The 19298-nt window shown below is 40.9% G+C and overlaps 1 protein-coding gene across 2 annotated transcripts in view; it reads left to right on the forward strand.

Moving 5' to 3' along the window:
* The window catches only part of AP2B1 (adaptor related protein complex 2 subunit beta 1), a gene marked incomplete at both ends in the record, with an annotated part of 129502 nt that overhangs the window by 85557 nt on the left and 24647 nt on the right, over positions 1 to 19298 (forward strand). For both annotated transcript variants that reach the window (XM_080713694.1, XM_080713695.1), the window contains one exon: positions 1299 to 1428. In XM_080713694.1, coding sequence (XP_080569820.1) covers positions 1299 to 1428 — 130 coding nt within the window. The remainder of the gene's footprint in view (positions 1 to 1298; positions 1429 to 19298) is intronic.

The raw sequence follows: 19298 nt of genomic DNA on the forward strand, positions 1-19298 counted from the left end.
GCAGAATGGCAGGCTGGAAATGGAGCTCTGCGGTGGAACCTCTGGGTTCAACTCCCAGTACCACAACTAAATAAATAAATAAAGCAAAATGTTTTTTGACTTATAAATGATAACCCTAAATGAGTGATGTGAATTCTCAAAATCATTTTATTACTTCATTTTGGTACTGTAAGGTATAGTTTATCTAGGAAAAGAAAATGTTTCTTTGGCATTCTGCTAATTGAATGAGATACTATCTATATAAATGCTTTAGTTATTTTATAAATATTATAGGCCTGTCTTTCTTTCTGAGGCTATCTAACACATAAATTCAGTGTAAATTTGTATCTGTTTTCATTCTTGCCTCCTTTTTCTCTTCAGCTCCATCTTTATAAAGTTTTATTTTTGTTTCTGAGACTGTCTACCTTCCCACATATTTTGTTTTTTTATGTAACTTTACACTCAGGCTGGATTTCCTATCATTTTGCCATTCTTATATTACTGCTAAACAGGTTTTCACTGAGAAGTCAAACCAGTGGATACATACTGCCTGCCTTAAGCTTAGAAAGTGACCCCATTTAGTCCTATAATTTATCATAATCATTTGAAAAGAAAACCAGTAATTCTGCACTACATAGACTAGCTCTTTCCCAGTGATTGTATATCTACGTAAGTGAACCAAAAAGAAAGAAAATGAGAGTTACTAGTAAATAATCCTCTAGACTGATCAGACAGTTAGCAAGCTCGTGAAATACTATATCAGTTTATTGTACTTTACAGAGTGGAAGCTCTTATTTCCAAAGATTATCTAAGGAAAGATTTATAAAAAGAGATACTCAGAGTGTGTGTGGGGGCACCAAGTGCTTTGGGCATGTATGTCACTGTCATCATGATTTACATTATGATGTAAAACTATTATGCACCCATTAAAGCATATAAAAAATACTCCTCTCCCTCTCTCTCTCTCTCTCTCTCCCTCTCTCTCTCTCTCTCTCTCTCTCTCTCTCTCTCTCTCTCTCTCGGCTTGATAAACCGGAAACCTTGAGAAATACAACATTAGCTAAACAGCTCTGTACTTAAGCATATTTTTTTTTCTTTCTCAAATCCGTTTAATGCAGAACAGTCAGAGGTTATGATATGATCAATGTTATAGCAAGTTGAAAATGAACATCTCCTTTCTCCTTTTCAGCTTGTTTGTTACATTTTGTTGCATTAAAAACTATTTCTTTCAAATCATATACCAAGCCACTGAAACCCAAAGATGTGGCTAAATCCTGCTTCTTCATTAATCTCTGTGATTTCTTTATCCTCTCTCCAAGCTTTGGTGTTATCCCAAGTACCCCCTTGGCCATTCATACACCACTGATGCCAAACCAGAGCATTGATGTCTCCCTGCCTCTCAACACCTTGGGCCCAGTCATGAAGATGGAACCTCTTAATAACCTGCAGGTCAGTTTTACTTCATATGAGTACAATTTTCATTTATTTGTAAAACAACCCTCTGTGGTAGTTGATTTTTATTACTATAACAAAATACCTGAGCCTGAATGCTTCGTTTAAAGAAGAGTTTTATTCATATTTGGCTTACAGTTTTGGAAGTCTAAGAGCACAGTGCTGACATTTGCTTATTTCGTGGCTTTAGCACATGGTGATGGCATCATAGCAGAAGTACCTCTGAGAAAGAAAGGTCACCATGGCAAGAGAGGAAGGCAGAGTAAAGGATGGGGCTAGTCTTGCCTTTTAAGAACAGTGTCCCCTCACAAAAATTAAGTAGGTCCCAGAAAAATGTCCTTAGTGTCTTCCAGAGGAGTACCCAGAGTGAGCTAATGTCCTCACTAGGCCATTCTCCCACCTCAGCACCAGCACACTGAGGCCCACACTGTCAACATGTAAACTGTAGCCCAGACTGTAGCACCTGTACCAATCCTTATGTTAGCTTAGTTGGGAATACAGTTTGCAATAAATTTGTGGAGAAATGTTTTGTTTTTAAGAAAAACAGAAGTCAAACATTAACATAGAGAATTATTCATTTCTTATTCTCAAACATCTGGAACTCTATTAAATACCTGGTCATTTGTATTTAAATGTTCCTGTTAGCGCATATCTATGACAAGTGTAGTAGCCTCTTAGGGGCCTTAGAACAGCTCAATTGTGTGTGTGTGTGTGTGTGTGTGTGTGTGTGTGTGTGTGTGTGTGTGTTTACTGGGGATGGAACCCAGGGACATTCTACCTCTGAGCTATACTCCCAGCCCTATTTTAAGTTGCTTAGGTGGCTGCAAACCTATGGTCCTCCTATCTCAGACTTCCAATTACTGGGGTTACAAATGTGAGCCACCATACCTGTCTTAACAAGAGTCTCTTGATCTTGAAAATGTTGAAATTTTTTTTAGGATGCTCAGGTACTAGTTTATAGTTTCAATCAGCTTTCATCTAGCTTGAATTTCTCTGAAAAATATAAATCTTCTTGGGTTCAGTATTAAGGCAGAGTAGGTGAGCTCCTACGCTGGAGCTGGAGCAGCCCTGATGAGATATTGGCACAGCTGTAAGCCCTAGAGGTTGTGGTTTTAATGCTCACAAAGACAGTAGAGACAGCCCTGGTTGGACCAGCTTGAGATGGAGAATTGGAACTGTTTCTGCTATCCCAGGAAAATTATAAGAAAGTTTCTCTCTGAGCAGAGTTCTTGTGAGAAGGCCCATTTTGTGCCATACATGGTATATATCCAAATTTATACCAGCTCTGTAGATGCAGTAATCTCCAAATCAATAAATCATGATAAAATTGGTCCACACTTGGCAAAACCTTGGATACCTGGCAGAAACAAATGGAAAGTAGCCCTTTAACAAATATTCCTAAAATTTAGAGCCATCAGTACTCTCAGCTGAAAAGAAAATTTCTACTGAAAGCGAACTCACAGTTAAAAAAATACAGCAAAGAGGAAGATTAGTTTTCCCCACATGCCCATCTAGAAATTGAGATGATAGAACAGTTTGAATGACTAAGACATAATTTTGAAATGCTGAAAGAAAAATAATCAACTTTTCAGCCAGACAAGTGGGATCCTATTGCTCTATCTTCTAGACATCAGTGTGGGATCTTAGCACTGATGATGAGTCAGCAACAGTAAAGTTACTTGTAGTTGAGGCTGAACATTCTTCAGTAGTTTAAGTATCAGTGCACCAGGCCTCTTTGCCAGTTCACCACTACCTTGTTGCCACAGTAGTTGACTGCTGCTTTTTTGAGCAAAGGGAGTAGCAATTTAGAGAGCAGACAAGTGAGTCACCAGATAACTTGGCTCAGGCGAGAAGAATAAAACAAGGATTACTGTGTAGCTGGATTTGGCTGTTACTATGATGAAAGCAATGTGTTAAGGGGCTTTTCTAGCTCAGGATCCTGAAGTAACTAACCCAAATCTGCATCTGTTCTCTTTTCTTGAAATCTAACCTCCTGGAGGTTGGCCACAGAGCCAGAAGCCTAATATTTGAGGATACTCAGCTTGCATGCAAGAATGCTTTTCTTCAGAAGTAGGACCAGGAATCTGGGTCACAGAAACCAGGGCAAATTTTCTGCTCTTAAAAAGAAAGTAAATAAATGAATGTTTCCTCTTCTACTTGCATTTTCATTTTGCTAAATTCCAAGTGGCAACCTTTCTAAAGAAGCTGGATAAGTATACTTAAACATGCTAGGCATGGTGATGGACACCTGTAATCTCAGTTCTTGAGAGGCTGAGATAGGAGGATCCAAGGTTAACAGCCAGCCTCAACAACTTAGCGAGGCCTTTCACAACTTAGTGAGACCCTGTTTCAAATAAAATAAAATAGAACTGCGAGCTGGTCATGGTGGCTCACACTTGTAATCCTAGCATTTGGGAGGCTGAGAAAGAAAGATCACAGGTTCAAGGGCAGCCTCAGCAAGTAGTGAGACTCTCATCAACCTAGTGAGACCCTGTTTCAGAATAAAAATCAGAGCCAGGCATAGTGGTGCACGCTTGTAATCCCAGTACTTGGGAGGCCGAGACAGGAGGATCGCACAGGTTCAAAGCCAGCCTCAGCTACTGAGTGAGGCCCTCTGCAACTTAGACCCTGTTTCAAAATAAAGAATAAAAAAATAGGGCAGGGGGTGTAGCTTGGAGGTCAAATGCCCCTGTGTTCTATCCCCAGACCCGCAAAAAATAAAATAAAATAAAATAATAAAAATTAGGCTGGAGATTTAGCTCAGAGGTAGAGTGCCCCTGGTTTCAAACCCCAGTACCCTCCCAACCCACCACCCAAAGCATAGGGCTAGGAGCCGGACGTGATGTGTTAGACCATGTGAATCCAGAAAGAATCAGGGAAAGTTGAACATATTTGCATGCTTAGATTCAAGAGCTCACATAAGAAAAATTAATACTTTTCTAATAATCTAGACCATAAAATCAGGAAAGAAAATGTTTGAGAATTGACAAAATTTTGAATGCCATATAGGTTTTCACCATTTCGTCTAATGTTCTATCAATGTGTACAATAAAATAAGTAAGACCTAGTTGCCAAAACTATAATGTAATACTACAAAAAGTTTCTTAAAAATGTTTATGAAGCTGGGTGTGGTGGCACACTCATGTAATCCCAGCATTTGGGAGGCTGAAACAGGAGGATTGCGGTTCACGGACAGCCTCAGCCACTTAGTGAGGTCCTTTGCAACCCTGTTTCAAAATAAAGAATAAAAAAGAGGGCTGGGAGTATTGCTTGGAGGGATAATGTCCCTGGGTTCCATCCCCAGTACCCAAAAGCAGGGGGGGGGGGGGTTAAAAAGATACTGTTCCTTCTTAAAATGTGAAATGATTTTGTCTCGGAGATAGGAATTAGATGTCTAATAGAGATTTAAACTTAGAAAAATCTTTCTGCTGTACTCATGTTGGTTATAAAGTCTATGTGGGCCAGGCATGGTGGTACATACCTGTAATCCCAATACTTGGGAGACTGAAACAGGAGGGTCACAGGTTCGAGATAAACTCAGCAAGTAGTGAGACTCCCAGTAACCACAAGACCAAATGAACCAAAAAGCCTTTATGACTCCAACTTATAAATACTATACAGAGGAAATTTAAGCTTTGCCCCATTGGGAACCTCTCTTGAGTTTATTTATATCATATGATTATAGTCTTAAAAATTGATTCTATTCAAGCAAAACAAAAACCTTAACAGATGTCTAAATGAAATTTTTAAAACAAATTTAAATCATTCTGTCATTATTTTTCATTTTATCTGTGTTAGTTGCTTTAGGAACGTTTTTTCAAGAGACTTCTTCAAACTTGACGCCTGGCAAGTGACTGCTTTTTAAGCCAGTGTCTGCAGGGCGAGAGTGAAATGATGTACTGAGTGCTCATCTGGGTAGGGCTCATCGTCTCTGCGTAGATGCTGCAGAGTCCCCCAGCTGCCTTGCTTTCCTTTTCACTGGGCTGTAAGCTGAAGAGCACACCAAGCACATCATTCTGTTGGCCAGGTCAATTCAGGCACAGCTCAGAGAGTCAACAGAACGCAGTCCTCACCCTTCTCTCCCAGCAGCCCCAGTTTCTTCATGGAGACAATCTCTTTTGCCTCATTTAAATGAAGCTTTTGATATTTACCTCTTTGTCTCTAAACTGTTCTTTCACTGGGACTTCTGGATCTTAGGAATTCCTCTGTATCCACCCCACTTACAGCCATCATCTCTGTGCATACATTTCATATTCCCATTTCCTGATATAACCATTTCAGAATTTGCTGAAATCTGTGTTGACAGTGTTATAATACACACTCTTCAAAGCTGAGTCATTTACATACAGTAAAGTGTGATTATTTTTCCTATAAAATCTTTTATAATTAATTGTAACTAGAATCTATTTCATTTTATCTATGTTCTCTTCTTCTTTCTTCTTCACTGAGGACTGAGCCCAGGGACATTCTACCTCTGAGCTCCCCCCCCCACCCCCCGGCCCTATTTTTTATTCTTTATTTTAAAATAGGGCCTCAGTTGCAGAAGGCCTCACTAAGTAGCTGAGGCTGACTACAAATCTGTCATTCTCTGTCTCAGCTCCCAAGTACTGGAATTACAAGCATGTGTCACCACACCCAGCTGTTCATGTTCTTAAATGTAATTCAGTCCCAAGTTATATTGAGATCATACCCTTTAAAATACTGTTTTGGCCGGGCTTGGTGGCACAGGATTGTAATCTCAGCATTCAGGAGGCAGAGACCAGAGGTTTGCAGTTCAAGGACAGCCTCAGCTAATTAGTGAGGCCCTTCACAAGTCAGTGAGACTCAATTTCAAAAATAAGGAGACTAAAAAATAGAGTTGGGGGTGTAGCTTGGAGGTGCAGTGCCCCCTGGGTTCCATCCACAGTACTGCAAAAAAAAAAAAAGAAGAAGAAGCCGGGTGTGGTGGCACACGCTTGTAATCCCCACACTTGGGAGGCTGAGACAGGAGGATCGCACAGGTTTGAAACCAGCCTCAGCTACTGAGTGAAGCTCTCAGCAATTTAGAGAGACCCTGTTTCCAAATAAAATATAAAATTGTCTGGGAGCATAGACCAGAGGTAGAAAGCCTCTGGGTTCTACCCCCAGTACCACCAAAAAAAGAAAAAGAAAAAAAAAAAAAAGAAAGAAAGAAAGAAAAGAAAAGAAAGAAAATACCATTTCCTTTTCTTTCTACCATAGTCTTTGTTTGTTACTGGGCATTGAACCCAGGGGCTTTCAGTCTCTGAGCTACGCCCCCCAGTCCTTTCAACTTGTATTTTGAAATAGGGTCTCATCAGGTTGCTGAGCCCCCCTATGTTGCTGAGGCTGTCCTTGAACCTGTGACCCTTCTGTCTCAGTCTCCCAGGTACTGGGATTACAGGTGTGCGCCACCATACTGCCTTGCTGTACTCTTTTAACCTTACCAGTCTGCACTGATGTTGTGATCACATAGAGCAAAGTTGCCATCCTGGGTTTCCCCAGCACTCCCTGGGGCTTACTCCTTTCACCTCTGTCCTGTGTTGGTGTCTATTGTTATTTATCTTTTCTTGGTGTGCTCCCCTATTTGGATGACACACTTCTTAAAGTTTTTGAGATTACACCTTTTTTTAAAAAAAAAAATGTGTTCTTTATTCTGACTCTGTACTTAGTTGATGGCTTTTGTATAAAATTCTAGTTTAGAAATAATTTTTCGGCCAGGTGTGGTGGCACATGCTTATAATCCCAGCATTCAGGAGGCTGAGACCAGAGGATCAGGGATCAGGGACAGCCTCGGCTACTTAGCCCCTCTGCAACTCAGTGAGACCCTGTTTCAAAATAAAAAATAGGGCAGGAGGTGTAGCTCGGAGGTCAAATGACCCTGGGTTCCATCCCCAGACCCGCAAAAAAAAAAAAAAAAAAAAAAAAAAAGAAATTTTCACTTAGTCTTAAGCCATTCTGATTCATCCTTTCCTGTGCCCTGTTCTTTCTCAATGGAAACTTGTATAATCTATGTCTCCATTCCACAGCCCACTCCATGTTATTTTGAAGTAAATCCCAGACATTTATATCACTTCATCTGTACATATTTTAGTATATGTCGTCAAAACAGAAGGATTCTTTTTAAAAATTAACCACAAGTTTGCCCTCACTGGGAACTTAACAGGCAAAATTATTCTTACAGTTTAAATTGTTACTGAGAATTCTATAATTATTTATTTACTTACCTATTGTGATACTGAGGATGGAACCCATGGGCATTCTACCTCCAAGCTACACCCCCATCCCTATTTTTAATTATTTTGAAACAGTTTCTCACTGAGTTGAAAAGGTCCTCCCTAGGTAGCTGAGGCTGTCCACGAACCTGAGATCCTCCTTTCTCACCCTACCAAGTACTGGGATTACAAGTGTGCGCCACCACACCTGGCTTCCGTAACTTTAAATATCCAGTTAGTGGTTTTTATTTTGTTGTTGTTTGTTTGTTTGTTTTGAAACATGGTCTCTAGGTTACTGAGAGTCTCACCAGAATGGCTGAGGCCATTCTTAAACCTGAGACCTCCTGTCTCAGCCTCCCAAGTACTAGTACAATAGGTGTATGCCATTACACCTTACTCTAGTGTTTCTATTAATATCTTGTCTTTTGTTTTATTATTTCTGTTTGTTTGGATCGATAAAATACATGTATGATGATGGGTTGATATCACATAAGCCTTCTATGCTATAGTATATTTACTTGTCTTAGGGCCCACTGAGTTAGGATCTGTATGTTGATAGTTTTCCCAAAGTTTGGGGAAATTCTTTCATTAATTCTTTAATTTTTCCCCCCTCCTCTATTATATCTCTTCTTTCCATCTGGAAATCTCACACATATATTTTAGACCATTTGGTATCCTCTCTGAGCTCACTGAGGCTGTGGCTTTTGTTTTGCTTTGTTTTCTTCAGATTGGATAATTCCTACCGATCTGTCTTCAAGTACACTCACTCTTCTGTAGACAACAACCTTCTGGTAAACCCATCTGGTATATTTTTTATTTCACATAGTATGCTTTTTAGTTCTAGGATTTCCTTTGTTTTTGTTTTTTGCCAAATTTTGCTCATCTTTTCACTCACTAATACAACTGGAGAACCCTGTTTATGGCCTTTTCCCTTCTTTATCCCACCTCCGCCCCTTGGCCAACCCTCGTGTCTAAAGAGATGTGCTTACTCACCCTCAGGAAAACTGACCAGTAGAAGAACCTCAAGTGGGCTCTAGAAGCAGCATTGGTGGCGTTGTCTGTCCAGGGAACTCTGTGCTCTGGCTGGGCATGTCTGACCCTGTGGAGTCTGTAGCCATAGGTTGGGAGCAGGCCAGAGAGAATCGGAATGTGGCCTTCTGAACTCTGAGGCCCAGGGTAGGAGCTCCACTTGCCCATCACCATGGGCAGCTGGAGTCCTACATGTCTTTGTACATGGACTGGCTTGATTCTTTTAAAAATTGTCCTAGAGTTTCCTGTCTGGAATATGAAGGTTCTGTGCCATCCTTCTGGGAGCTAAGTCAGGAAGAAAGGCTGGAGAATTTTAACAGTCACTCTGCATAAATTCACTTCATCTACCACCCCTCAACTGTGTCTGGCATCCACCTCTAAGTCCTTTCTACTTTATCCTCTACAGTAATTAATCTTAATTTTTATACATGGGTGGAAGGCTCAGGTGTAGTGCCTTGTAGTATGAATCGGATTGTGGATCTGAAACCCTTATGGCATCCTCAACACTTACCCCTTTTTGAATAGGGGTAGTCGCTGAGAATTGAACGCAGGGCTTGCACATACTGGGTAAGCTACATCTCCAGTCTCAGTCCTCTTTCTTTTAATGTTCCTACCCCATACAATTCCAGAAGTGCTACCAGTCCTAAGCCTTTGAGAATTGTGTGGTGGTATTGCTAATCCATCTGTTTTCCAGCTACTAAGATTTTGTTGTTGTGGTATCTTTTTCCTTCTTGTCTTTATGAATTTATGACTTTAAATTTTTTTAGTTTTCATTAAATTATGGTAGAATTTCTTTCAGAAGAAAGGAAACTTAATGTGATTTTTTAATCTATTATCGTAGCCTGGAGAACTGATAGTACCTTCTTAAAAATCTTTTTTATTTTTTTGCTGAGCATGGTTGCCATATAACTTCTCAAGTATACTAAAAGAAATTCATAGCCAGGTATGGTGGCATACACCCATAATTTCAGTAATTGGAAGGCTTAGACAGGTGGATAGCTGGTTCATGGCCAGCCTCAGCATCTTAGTGAGGCCCTCCTCAACTTAGTGAGACTCTGTTTCCAAATACAAAATAAAATAGTGCTGGAGGTGCAGCTTAGAGGTCAGGCCCTCGTACCACAAAAAACAAAACAAAACAAAAAACTTTCTTTCCTCCTTTCTATACTATTTTATAAAGAAACTTTAAGATAAAGAATTGGCCCTATTCTGTGCATAATTTTTATTATATTTTTATCTTTTAAACCTGTTGAGTAAAAGGCTCTGAATGTTAGGCTAAAGAAATATAGTCCTTAAATTTTTTTTTCTTTGAATGTCTCTACTAAAATAAGGCTATATTCATTGATTCACAGAAAGTGCTAAAAACACTACCTATGAAGGACACAACCTTTCTTCCAGCCCTGTTTATTTTATTTTTTAGATCTTTGTCAGCCAAAAAGGTTTTTTGCTAGTGTATAGCCCTGAGGAAATTCTGTTTCTTTGTCACTCCTACATTGCAGTCCAGCCTGTGAGACAGTCAGTTGCAGATGGTGCCTGTCCCTGATATTTCGTGTCTTACATATGTCCATTCACACTCAGAAAGCCCACAGCTGTAGCTATTGTACCAGAAAAACTCTTAACTGCTTCCAAACGGAAGACCTTTTCAGCAGCTTCCATCAAATGAAGCAAAGCAGCCTGGCATTTGCTGACTTTTCTCGGCTGTGGTGCAATCCAAACAAGCTGAGTGTTAAAGCTTCCTTTGGTCTTCCAAGATCCACACTGAAGGATGCAAACCGCGATTACCTTTGTGAGACCACAGTGTTGCTTGCGTACATTTGTGGCCTTAAATGGCGACTATTACGGGAACTGTGTAGAGATTTCAAGCCAGATAGATCCAGTGCTGCACATAGTACCTATAGACTTAGACTATTCACAAGTAATATGGAGTTAAAAGGATTCTTAATTATGAAAGATTAAAATATTTACCAAAAAATAGAAAATTACTTTCTGTGGCTGTTGCCTTAAGTTTGATGCATTATTTACGTCATGTCAGTACTACGTATTCTTTAATTTCATATAAGAAATGTAGTATCTTCTATACTAGACATTCCTTTTTTACTAAATTTCCTTGATATTGCTTATCTTTGTCAAAATAACCAAGATTGAAGCAGTATGGTAGTGCACAGTTTAATTCCAGTACTTGGGAGGCTAAGGCAGGAAAATTGCAGGTTTATAACCAGCCTCAACTACTTAGGCCCTCAACAACTCAGTGAGACCTTGTTTCAAAATAAAGAATAAAAAATAGGGCTGGGGGTGTAGCTCGAATGTAGAATGCCCCTGGGTATCAACCTTAAAAATAATGATAATAATAATAAAACCACCACCACCACCAAGATTATTCAGTCTTGGGGTATCATTCAGTGGTAGAACCATTGCCTAGCAAGTACCAGGCCCTGGGTGTTATTTCTAGCACTGCATCCCCAAAAAAGAAAAAGATATACATGATTCTATTATAAGCAGCTTTTTGTCTTTCTATAGCCAGCATTCACCTACTGGTTTCTGGACTCTTTCCTTTTTTAGGGATATTTCTATTAATAGCAATTACCCTGCTTGAATGACCACACAGAAGATGTGCACAAGAATTCTAGCTGGGCTGTGGGTGTAGCTCAGTGTTAGAGCACTTACCCAGCGTGCACAAAATGCACAAAGCCCTGGTTTTGATCCCCAGCGCTTAAAAAAAAATCCTTATTTTGATAAGTAGAGCTTGTTCAATAGATGAAAAAAATCTGTCCTCAGTAGCAGAATACAATTGTTTCTGAAACTCAGAACTCAGTTCTCAAGTCACCCACGCTAATTCCTCATAAAATGAGCCTGTGGCCTGTGGTAGTACACACCTGTTATCCCAGCTACTCCAGAGGTGAGGCAGGAGAATGCCAAGTTTTTGTTGTTGTTTGTTTTTGTTTTTGTGGTGCTGGAGATGGAACCCAGGGGCATTCTACCTTAAGCTACACCCCCAACCCTATTTTTTATCCTTTATTTTGAAACAGAAGGCCTCACTAAGTAGCTGAAGCTGGCCACAAATCTATAATCCTCCTGTCTCGGCCTCCCAAATACTGAGATTACAAGCATGTGCCATCATGCCCGACTTAGGAGAATGCCAAGTTTAAGGCCAGCCTAGACAATTTAGCAACTCTTTGTTTCAAGAGATTAAAAGGCTGTAGATGGGAGGATCACAGGTTTGAGGACAGCCTCAGCACGTAATGCAACTCAGTTATAAAGCACTTGCCAAACCTTGAATTTGGTCCCTGAGACCACCAAAAAAATGAAAACTTTTGAAATACTTTGTGCTGTGTAAACATGCACATGTAAAGAATGTAACCTTATATGGTTGCAAAGGCTGACCAGAAAGACTTTTAATATTATCTGTCTCAAATCCTTTCTGTTTCTAACAGAATTTGCCCTGTGTTGGCAGTAGTTGATGTCTTGGAATCTACCAGTGGTTTACAGTCCTCAAATGGCCTGTTTTGCCTTCTTTAAACTTTTTAAAAGTTACTCATTTGAACTAAAAAATGGCTTCCTATAGATTCTATCAGTAGATCCTAATTCTATATTTTTGGAGCTTACAGAAACAAGTTTCTTTTTAAATCAAGGCACACAGGACCTGAAAATCAGTTATCAGGTGAGACTATAATAAAAATATACTTAGTCTGAATTAATTTTTTCTTTTATTCCACTTCAGGAAAGCCTATGGGTAGGGAAAGGCATTTGTATAGATATCAATTGTAAGTTTAAGAAAAAACCCAGTTAGAAATAGAGATGCTGGTAAATATAATTAGAATCAATTACGATTTGGAGACTAAGGAAAATATTACCTATTCGGTCAGTTTTGAAAAGCATGTAAGCGGATGGTGGTTATTGGTTTGGTGACAGCCTTTGTTTCCAGGAACCATTGAAGGAATTGGAGGGCAAATACTCAAAATACCTGAGACAGGAGGATCGCAGTTCTCAGCCAGCCTCAGCTACTTAGTGAGGCTCTCCACAATTTAGTGAGACCCTGTTCAAAATAAAGAATAAAAAATAGGGCTGGGGGAATGGCTTGGAGGTAGAATGTCCCTGGTGTAAATACCTAGTACCACAAAAACAAACAAACACTCAGAATGCAAAACCACTAAGCTTCCCATTTCAAAATTTCAAGCTGGGCATGGTGGCACACACCTTTGATTCCAGTATTTGAGAGGCTGAGACAGGAGGATTGGAGGATCAAGACCAGACTTGGCAACCTTCTGAGACCCTGAAGAACCTGTTTGAAAACAAAGAAGAGAGGGGTTGGGGGTGTAGCTCGGAGGTAGAATGCCCCTGTATTCAATCCCTGGGACCACCCAAAACAAACAAACAAACAAAAAAACTTCCCAAATGGTTCACAACATGTTCCTGACAATAATTTCTGTCTCTTCTACATATGACCTCCTTCCCTAGTGGACTACCCAGATTGAGCATCTACGCTCCATGACCTGCCCATCTGTTCAGCCATCTTGACAGCCTCATGTCCTCCTTTTTGTTCATGTGAGGTTGAATAATATTCCAGGCAGTACATAGCTGTGAGTCTGTTTGATTTCTAGCCTGCAGCTAGATAATCTGAGCTTGTTATGCTATTTCTAATGTGTGTTCTTTATTGTGCTCCCTCTAGGCCTTCTCTAACATGCTAAACTAGAGTGTGGAATACCAAGTTAACTGGTAGTTTACTAGTCCTGCCTACTCTATCTTGTGATTCAGTGCAGTATATATATGTTAAGTGTGTTTTAAAATTTAATTGTAGCTGGGCGTGGTGGCGCATGCTTGTAATCCCCACTCTTGGGAGGCTGAGACAGGACGATCGCACAGGTTCCAAGCCATCCTCAGCTACTTAGTGAGGCTCTCAGTAACTTAGTGAGACCCTGTTTCCAAATAAAATATAAAATAGGTCTGGGAGTATAGCCCGGAGGTAGAAAAGCCCCTGGGTTCCACCCCCAGTACCACCAAAAAAATAAAAATTAACTGTAAAGCAAACAGTTCATGATTCCCTTCCTTCCTGCCCCCAAATATTAACGTGAATGGGATTCTGAGATGTAGTAGCTACAACTAGGGGCACCTCAATCAGTCTTGCAGGGCACACATAGCTAAAGGGAAGAAGATTGGTGTCTTTGAATGCTTTGGGGGTCTTTTGTTCTTGTTTTCTACCGCTTATATGGTGTTTCAGTCAACATTCTCACTGCTACAATCCCAAAACGATGACTGTACACCTTAGAGGAAGGAGGATTTATTTGCTCAAATCTATTTGGAAGTTTGGGGGTGAGTCCATGTGAGGCCGGGTTTGTGCACTTGGGGCGTGGTGTGGCGTGGGAAGCAGAGAAAGGGAGAGAGGAAGGCTGCACGCACACAGCACAGCGGCCAGAAGCAAGAGAGGAGCAAAGGGAGGACGGACCATTGTGATTCCAAGGCCACATCCTGGCCTCCTTTGCAACCATGCCCTGCCTGGACAGTGCCACGTTGTTTCTGTGAGGGTAGGGACATTCTCAGTCCAGACCATTACATATAGGCTTTGCAGAACCTGTTTAAGGAAAATCCTAGGGTTTGGGCAACTTTCAGGCAGGCTGAAAGGCTTATGTAATGACTACTGGCTATTTCTGGCAACTGAAACTAGAGTAATTTTGTTGTAGGCTTTTAGAGAAAGGGAGAACTAGAAGCTTGTAATAAAAGTTTCTGGATAGTCACTGCGTTGTCAATATAGTAGCACAAGTATGTCATGTATTGACCGGAAGAGGTCACATAGACATTTGCTCTAAGAGTCTGGTTTATTTTGCCTGACATATAAAACTTAAACCATGAGGAAGAGACCTGGAGCAGGAACAGAAGCAGTGTACCTTTGCAGCATTCCCTTGACCCTGGTTTTAATGAAGCATACAGCTGCATACAGCTGACATGGCATGGTCTTAAGAAAGTTGTGAAAGTTGCTCAGTAGACTGCTGACCTGTTATCCTCAGACGACACCACCATTCTAGAGCATTAACAACTGTCTGCATGCAGAAGCCAAAGTCTAGCAGTGGTCTGCAAGGCCTATGTGATCTTTCCCATCTTACTGGCTTACCTACTGCTCGCTTTTCTCCACTGTTGCTGTGACTGCAGAGCAGCGTGCTCCTCATCTGGAATGTGCTGTCGCCAGTCTCCATATCTGCATGGCGTGCTTACTTCTTTCAGGTCTTTGCTAAAATTGTACCATCTTGATTTTATAGTACTGGGGATTGGACCCAAGAACATTCTACCTTTGAGCTATACCCCAGTCCTTTTTTATTTATCTGTTTTTGGAAACAGTGTCTTACTAGGTTGTTAAGAGTCACACTATGTTGCTGATTCTGTCCTCAAACCTGTGGTCCTCCTACCTCAGCCTCCCAAGTGCTGGGATTACAGGCATGTGCCACCAATCTCATCTAAAAAGTAATACCTCTTTAGTAAAGCCTCCACTCTCTCTCGGTACACCCAACTGTCCTACACTTTTTTTTTTCTCCTATATACTTTTTATTTTTTTTATTTTTATATTATTTTGTTTGTTTGTTTTTGATGGTACTGGGGTTCCTGGAAGCCCTTCTACCTCCAGGCTACACTCCCAGACCTATTTTTTATTTTGAAACAGGGTCTCTTAAGCCAGCATAGCTAGCTTTGAACCTGCGCGATCCTCCTGTCTCCGCTTCCCAAGCGCAGGGATTACAAGCGTGCGCCACCATGCCCGGCGTACCTATATACATTTTAAATAATATCCAGTTTTCTTATTAATTACCTCCTGCCCCCTCTCACTAGAGTACTCTGTAAAGGCAGCATGGGATTTTGGGGAGGGAGTTGGTTTTGTTTTGTGATACTAGGGATCGAACCCCACAGGGCCTCATGCGTGCTAGACAAGTGCTCTGCCATGGACAGTAGTTTTTATCCATATTTTTTTCCCCACTGATAATATCTTCAATGCCAGGCACACAGTAGATGATTAAAAAATACTTGTCATTGAATGAACTTTTTGTTTTCATTTAAGAAAGTATTTACAAGCATAATACTCATAAAGTTCCTGAACCAAGCCCAGCTTTTCATCTAAGCGTACCGTATCCCTATCTGTTTCTCAGTGGCCTTGCAGTCTGTCTCCTTACTTAGTACTCTTTCCCTGGGTGGGAATGGTCCTAGTCCCAGTTTAACCTGAGAACTACAGTTACAAACCATTTTCTTTCAGGTAGGTAGAGCAAATATTAGAAGCCATTGCTTTTTAAACTCGGTCATATTAGCAATGAGAAGATCATAGCACCCTCTTTCCAAGATTAGAGATTATCAGGAAAATGAAACCTGTTACTCTTCTAATATTTGGGAAACTTTTTGTCACTGACTGATTTCTCTGTGCTTCTAAAATAAATACAAACTGCCAACATGAAAAGTTTTATTAAACTATGTCCCAAGAGCCTAAGACTATTTTGGTTAATAATCTGAGAGTAAATCTGGACTTCAAACTGAGAGTGAATGAAGTTTAAATGTCCTGGAGCCTCAGGGAAAACTAAAATCATTCAGTTGCTTGACAGTAAATGGACCTAAGCAAGCCCATTTTACAGTGAGACCAGAGGAAGCCAATTGGGGGTTTTCTGGGGTTGGTTTGTTTATTTGTTTGTTGTGGTGTTGGGGATTGAACCCAGGGACATTCTACCTCTGAGCTATTCCCTCAGCCTTATTTTATTTTTGGAACAGGGTCTTGCTAAGTTGCTGAGGGCCTCGCCAAGTTAGTGATGCTGGTGAAGCTGACACTACACCCAGCTTCTCATTGAGTTTTTAAAGCCCAGTAATTATATGTGCTACCAGAAGACCTAGAGTTTTAGAAATCACCTGGGGATGATTTAGAGCTTTTCTTTCTGATTCTGAAAGCTATTTAAATATTGAAATTTAAGCCGGGCATGGTGGCACATGCTTATAATCCCAGCATTTTAGAAGCTGAGACAGGAGGATCAAGGTTCTCAGCCAGCCTCAGCAACTTAGGTCCTTTGCAATTCAGCGAGATCCTGTTTCAAAATAAAGAATAAAAAATAGGGCTAGGAGTGTAGCTCAGAGGTAGAATGTCCCTTGGTTCCATCCCCAGCACCACAAAAATAAATAAATAAATACTGAAATTTGAGCCGGGCATGGCGGCACATACCTGTAATCCCAGTGCTTGAGAAGCTGAGATAGGAAGATTGCAGGTTTGAGGCCAGCCTCAGCAACTTAGGGACACCTATTTTCAACAATAAGTATATATAGATTGGGAGGCTGAGACAGGAAGATTGTGGTTCACAGACAGCCTCAGCTACTTAGTGAGGCCCTCCTCAACTTAGACCCTGTTTCAAAGTAAAGAACAAAAAATAGGGCATGGGTGTAGTTCAAAGTTCAAATGCCCCTGGGTTCCACCCCCAGACCTGCAAAAAAATAAATAATAAATAAAGATAGGTACAATGGCTGGCTGAGAATGTAGCTCAGAGGTTAGAATGCCCTTGGCTTCAATCCCCAGTACAAATATCTATCTCTCTCTCTCTCTCTCTCTCTCTCTCTCTCTCTCTCTCTCTCTCTCTCTCTCTCTCACACACACACACACACACACACACACACACACACACACACACCTTGAAATCCCCAAGTGCATTATTCCCTCACACACAGAGACTGTTAGCCCAGGGACATGGAACCGTTGTCTCTCAGGAGAGGAACTTACCAGATTTTCTCTATAGAGGGTTCTACTATCTATATGCTCTAATGCTCTTAACAATAAACAATGTCCTGAGAATAAACAAGTACGTTTTTTCTTTAGGGTGAATAATAAGTTGGTACTATTTGAGGGCTGTTTAGCTGTCATGTAATCCACCTGATCTATTGGGTGGACTAAAAAAGAATATAGAAAGAGGGTTCTTGTTTAAATCTTGGCTGTGGAATGAACTAAAGATGTTCAGAAGGAAAGTAAATGGATTTTTTTGAGGGTTTCATGACTACTTGGTCTGTATTTTTAACTGTACTCAGGTATAGTCAAACGTTATAGACAGACTTCTTGGCGTTATCTGAAAATTCCCAGATAATTCATTAGTTTGTGGGTTTGAAATGGAAGATGATATTTAAACTTGAGGTGGAAGACATGTCTGGCATTTCGTAGGATTGCAGGGGTGCAGGTCAATTTAACTCCAGCAGAAAGGGCCACTTCTGCTCAAATCTGCTGACATATCACACAGTTGGAGTCGGTGCCATTAAAAACCTGTCACTCAGAGCCATTCCCCTAGGAGCTGTTGACTAGGTTGTGTGGTGCTTAAAAAACACATCTGAATCATCATTCCTCAGAGAACTGGAGATGGTTGGCGTCACTGCCTGGTCCTAACTTGGACCAGCCTGCAAATAATCTTTCCAAAAGCTAAATGGAGAGGAAGAATAAAAGAAAAAATATTCTTCAGAGACTTGGAAAGGTCACAAGTGACGTCACGGAAGAGCAGATGATACAATCTCAAAGGTGAGCCCTGCACTGCTTGACTTGGTCTCTCGTGTGGTGGCTCCTCCTTTGGTTACCTATGGTGAGAGGCCTCATTTGCCGGAGTTCGGGCTGAGTTTATCACAGACCTTTTTATAGTACTTTTGAGTACACTGGAACAAGGTTAGAATATTAATTTACCCCGTTCATCTCCAGCTGTGTCACCATAAAGAGGCTGCAGCTCCTGCAGCAGTCTTCCTATACTATGGAAAGAAACTAATTGCTGGGTACAGGCTGAAGCTGACAGGCTGCTCTTTCCCCAGCAGCCACTGAAAGTAACTGTTAAAAAAAAAAAAAAACATTATTATTATTAAGCATTTTTAGCCTGCTTTTGTGTCTTACCATGCCTTCTAGCCATTTCTATTTGCTGATGTTATTGATGTCCCTGAGAGGCAAGTTAACAGTTCTTACGGCCACACATGGTGTCCCAGAGGAACAGGATTTGGCAGCCTGGTTCTTGGTGCCATGTGCGACCTGCTTTGGGTGCCTTCAAAGCCGGAGCTGAGGTGGACTTTGTGTCCTTTTGCTTACTGAGCCCATTTCCTCCCCATTTGTAATTTGGTACATGAATATTGTGGCTTTTCTTTTTTCTCTTTTGGTACTGTGCATTCTACCTCCAGGCTACATGCCCACCCCTTTTTTTGTTGTTGTTGAAAGAGTCTCACTAACTGTTGAGGCTGGTCTTGAACCTGCAGTCGTCTTGTTTCAGCCTCCCAAGTATAGGAATACAGGCATGTGCCCACACCCGGCTTTATGTCTTCTTAACTGCAGTTTACAGTAAGATGTATTTTACATATTGTTACACGATATGTACATAAAACTAAAACAGGAGGTAGTCATTACTGCTTGAGAGATGTACAGTGAAGCTGGGGCCGTGGTAGTACACACCTGTAATCTGAGTGCTTGGGAGGCTGAGACTGGAGGATCACATGATTGAGGAGGGAGCCTCCCCTCCGCAATGTAGCAAGACTCTCAGCAACCTAGCAAGACCCTTTTTCAGAACAAAAAATAATATAGGGTGTGTAGGACCAGGGGTAGAGCTCAGAGATAGAATGCCCTTGGGTTCAATCCCCAGTATAAAAGAAAGAGGAAGGAAGGAAGGAAGGAAG

This window comes from Muscardinus avellanarius (genome assembly GCF_963383645.1).
Source record: "Muscardinus avellanarius genome assembly, chromosome: 16".
Classification (NCBI taxonomy): Eukaryota; Metazoa; Chordata; class Mammalia; order Rodentia; family Gliridae; genus Muscardinus; species Muscardinus avellanarius.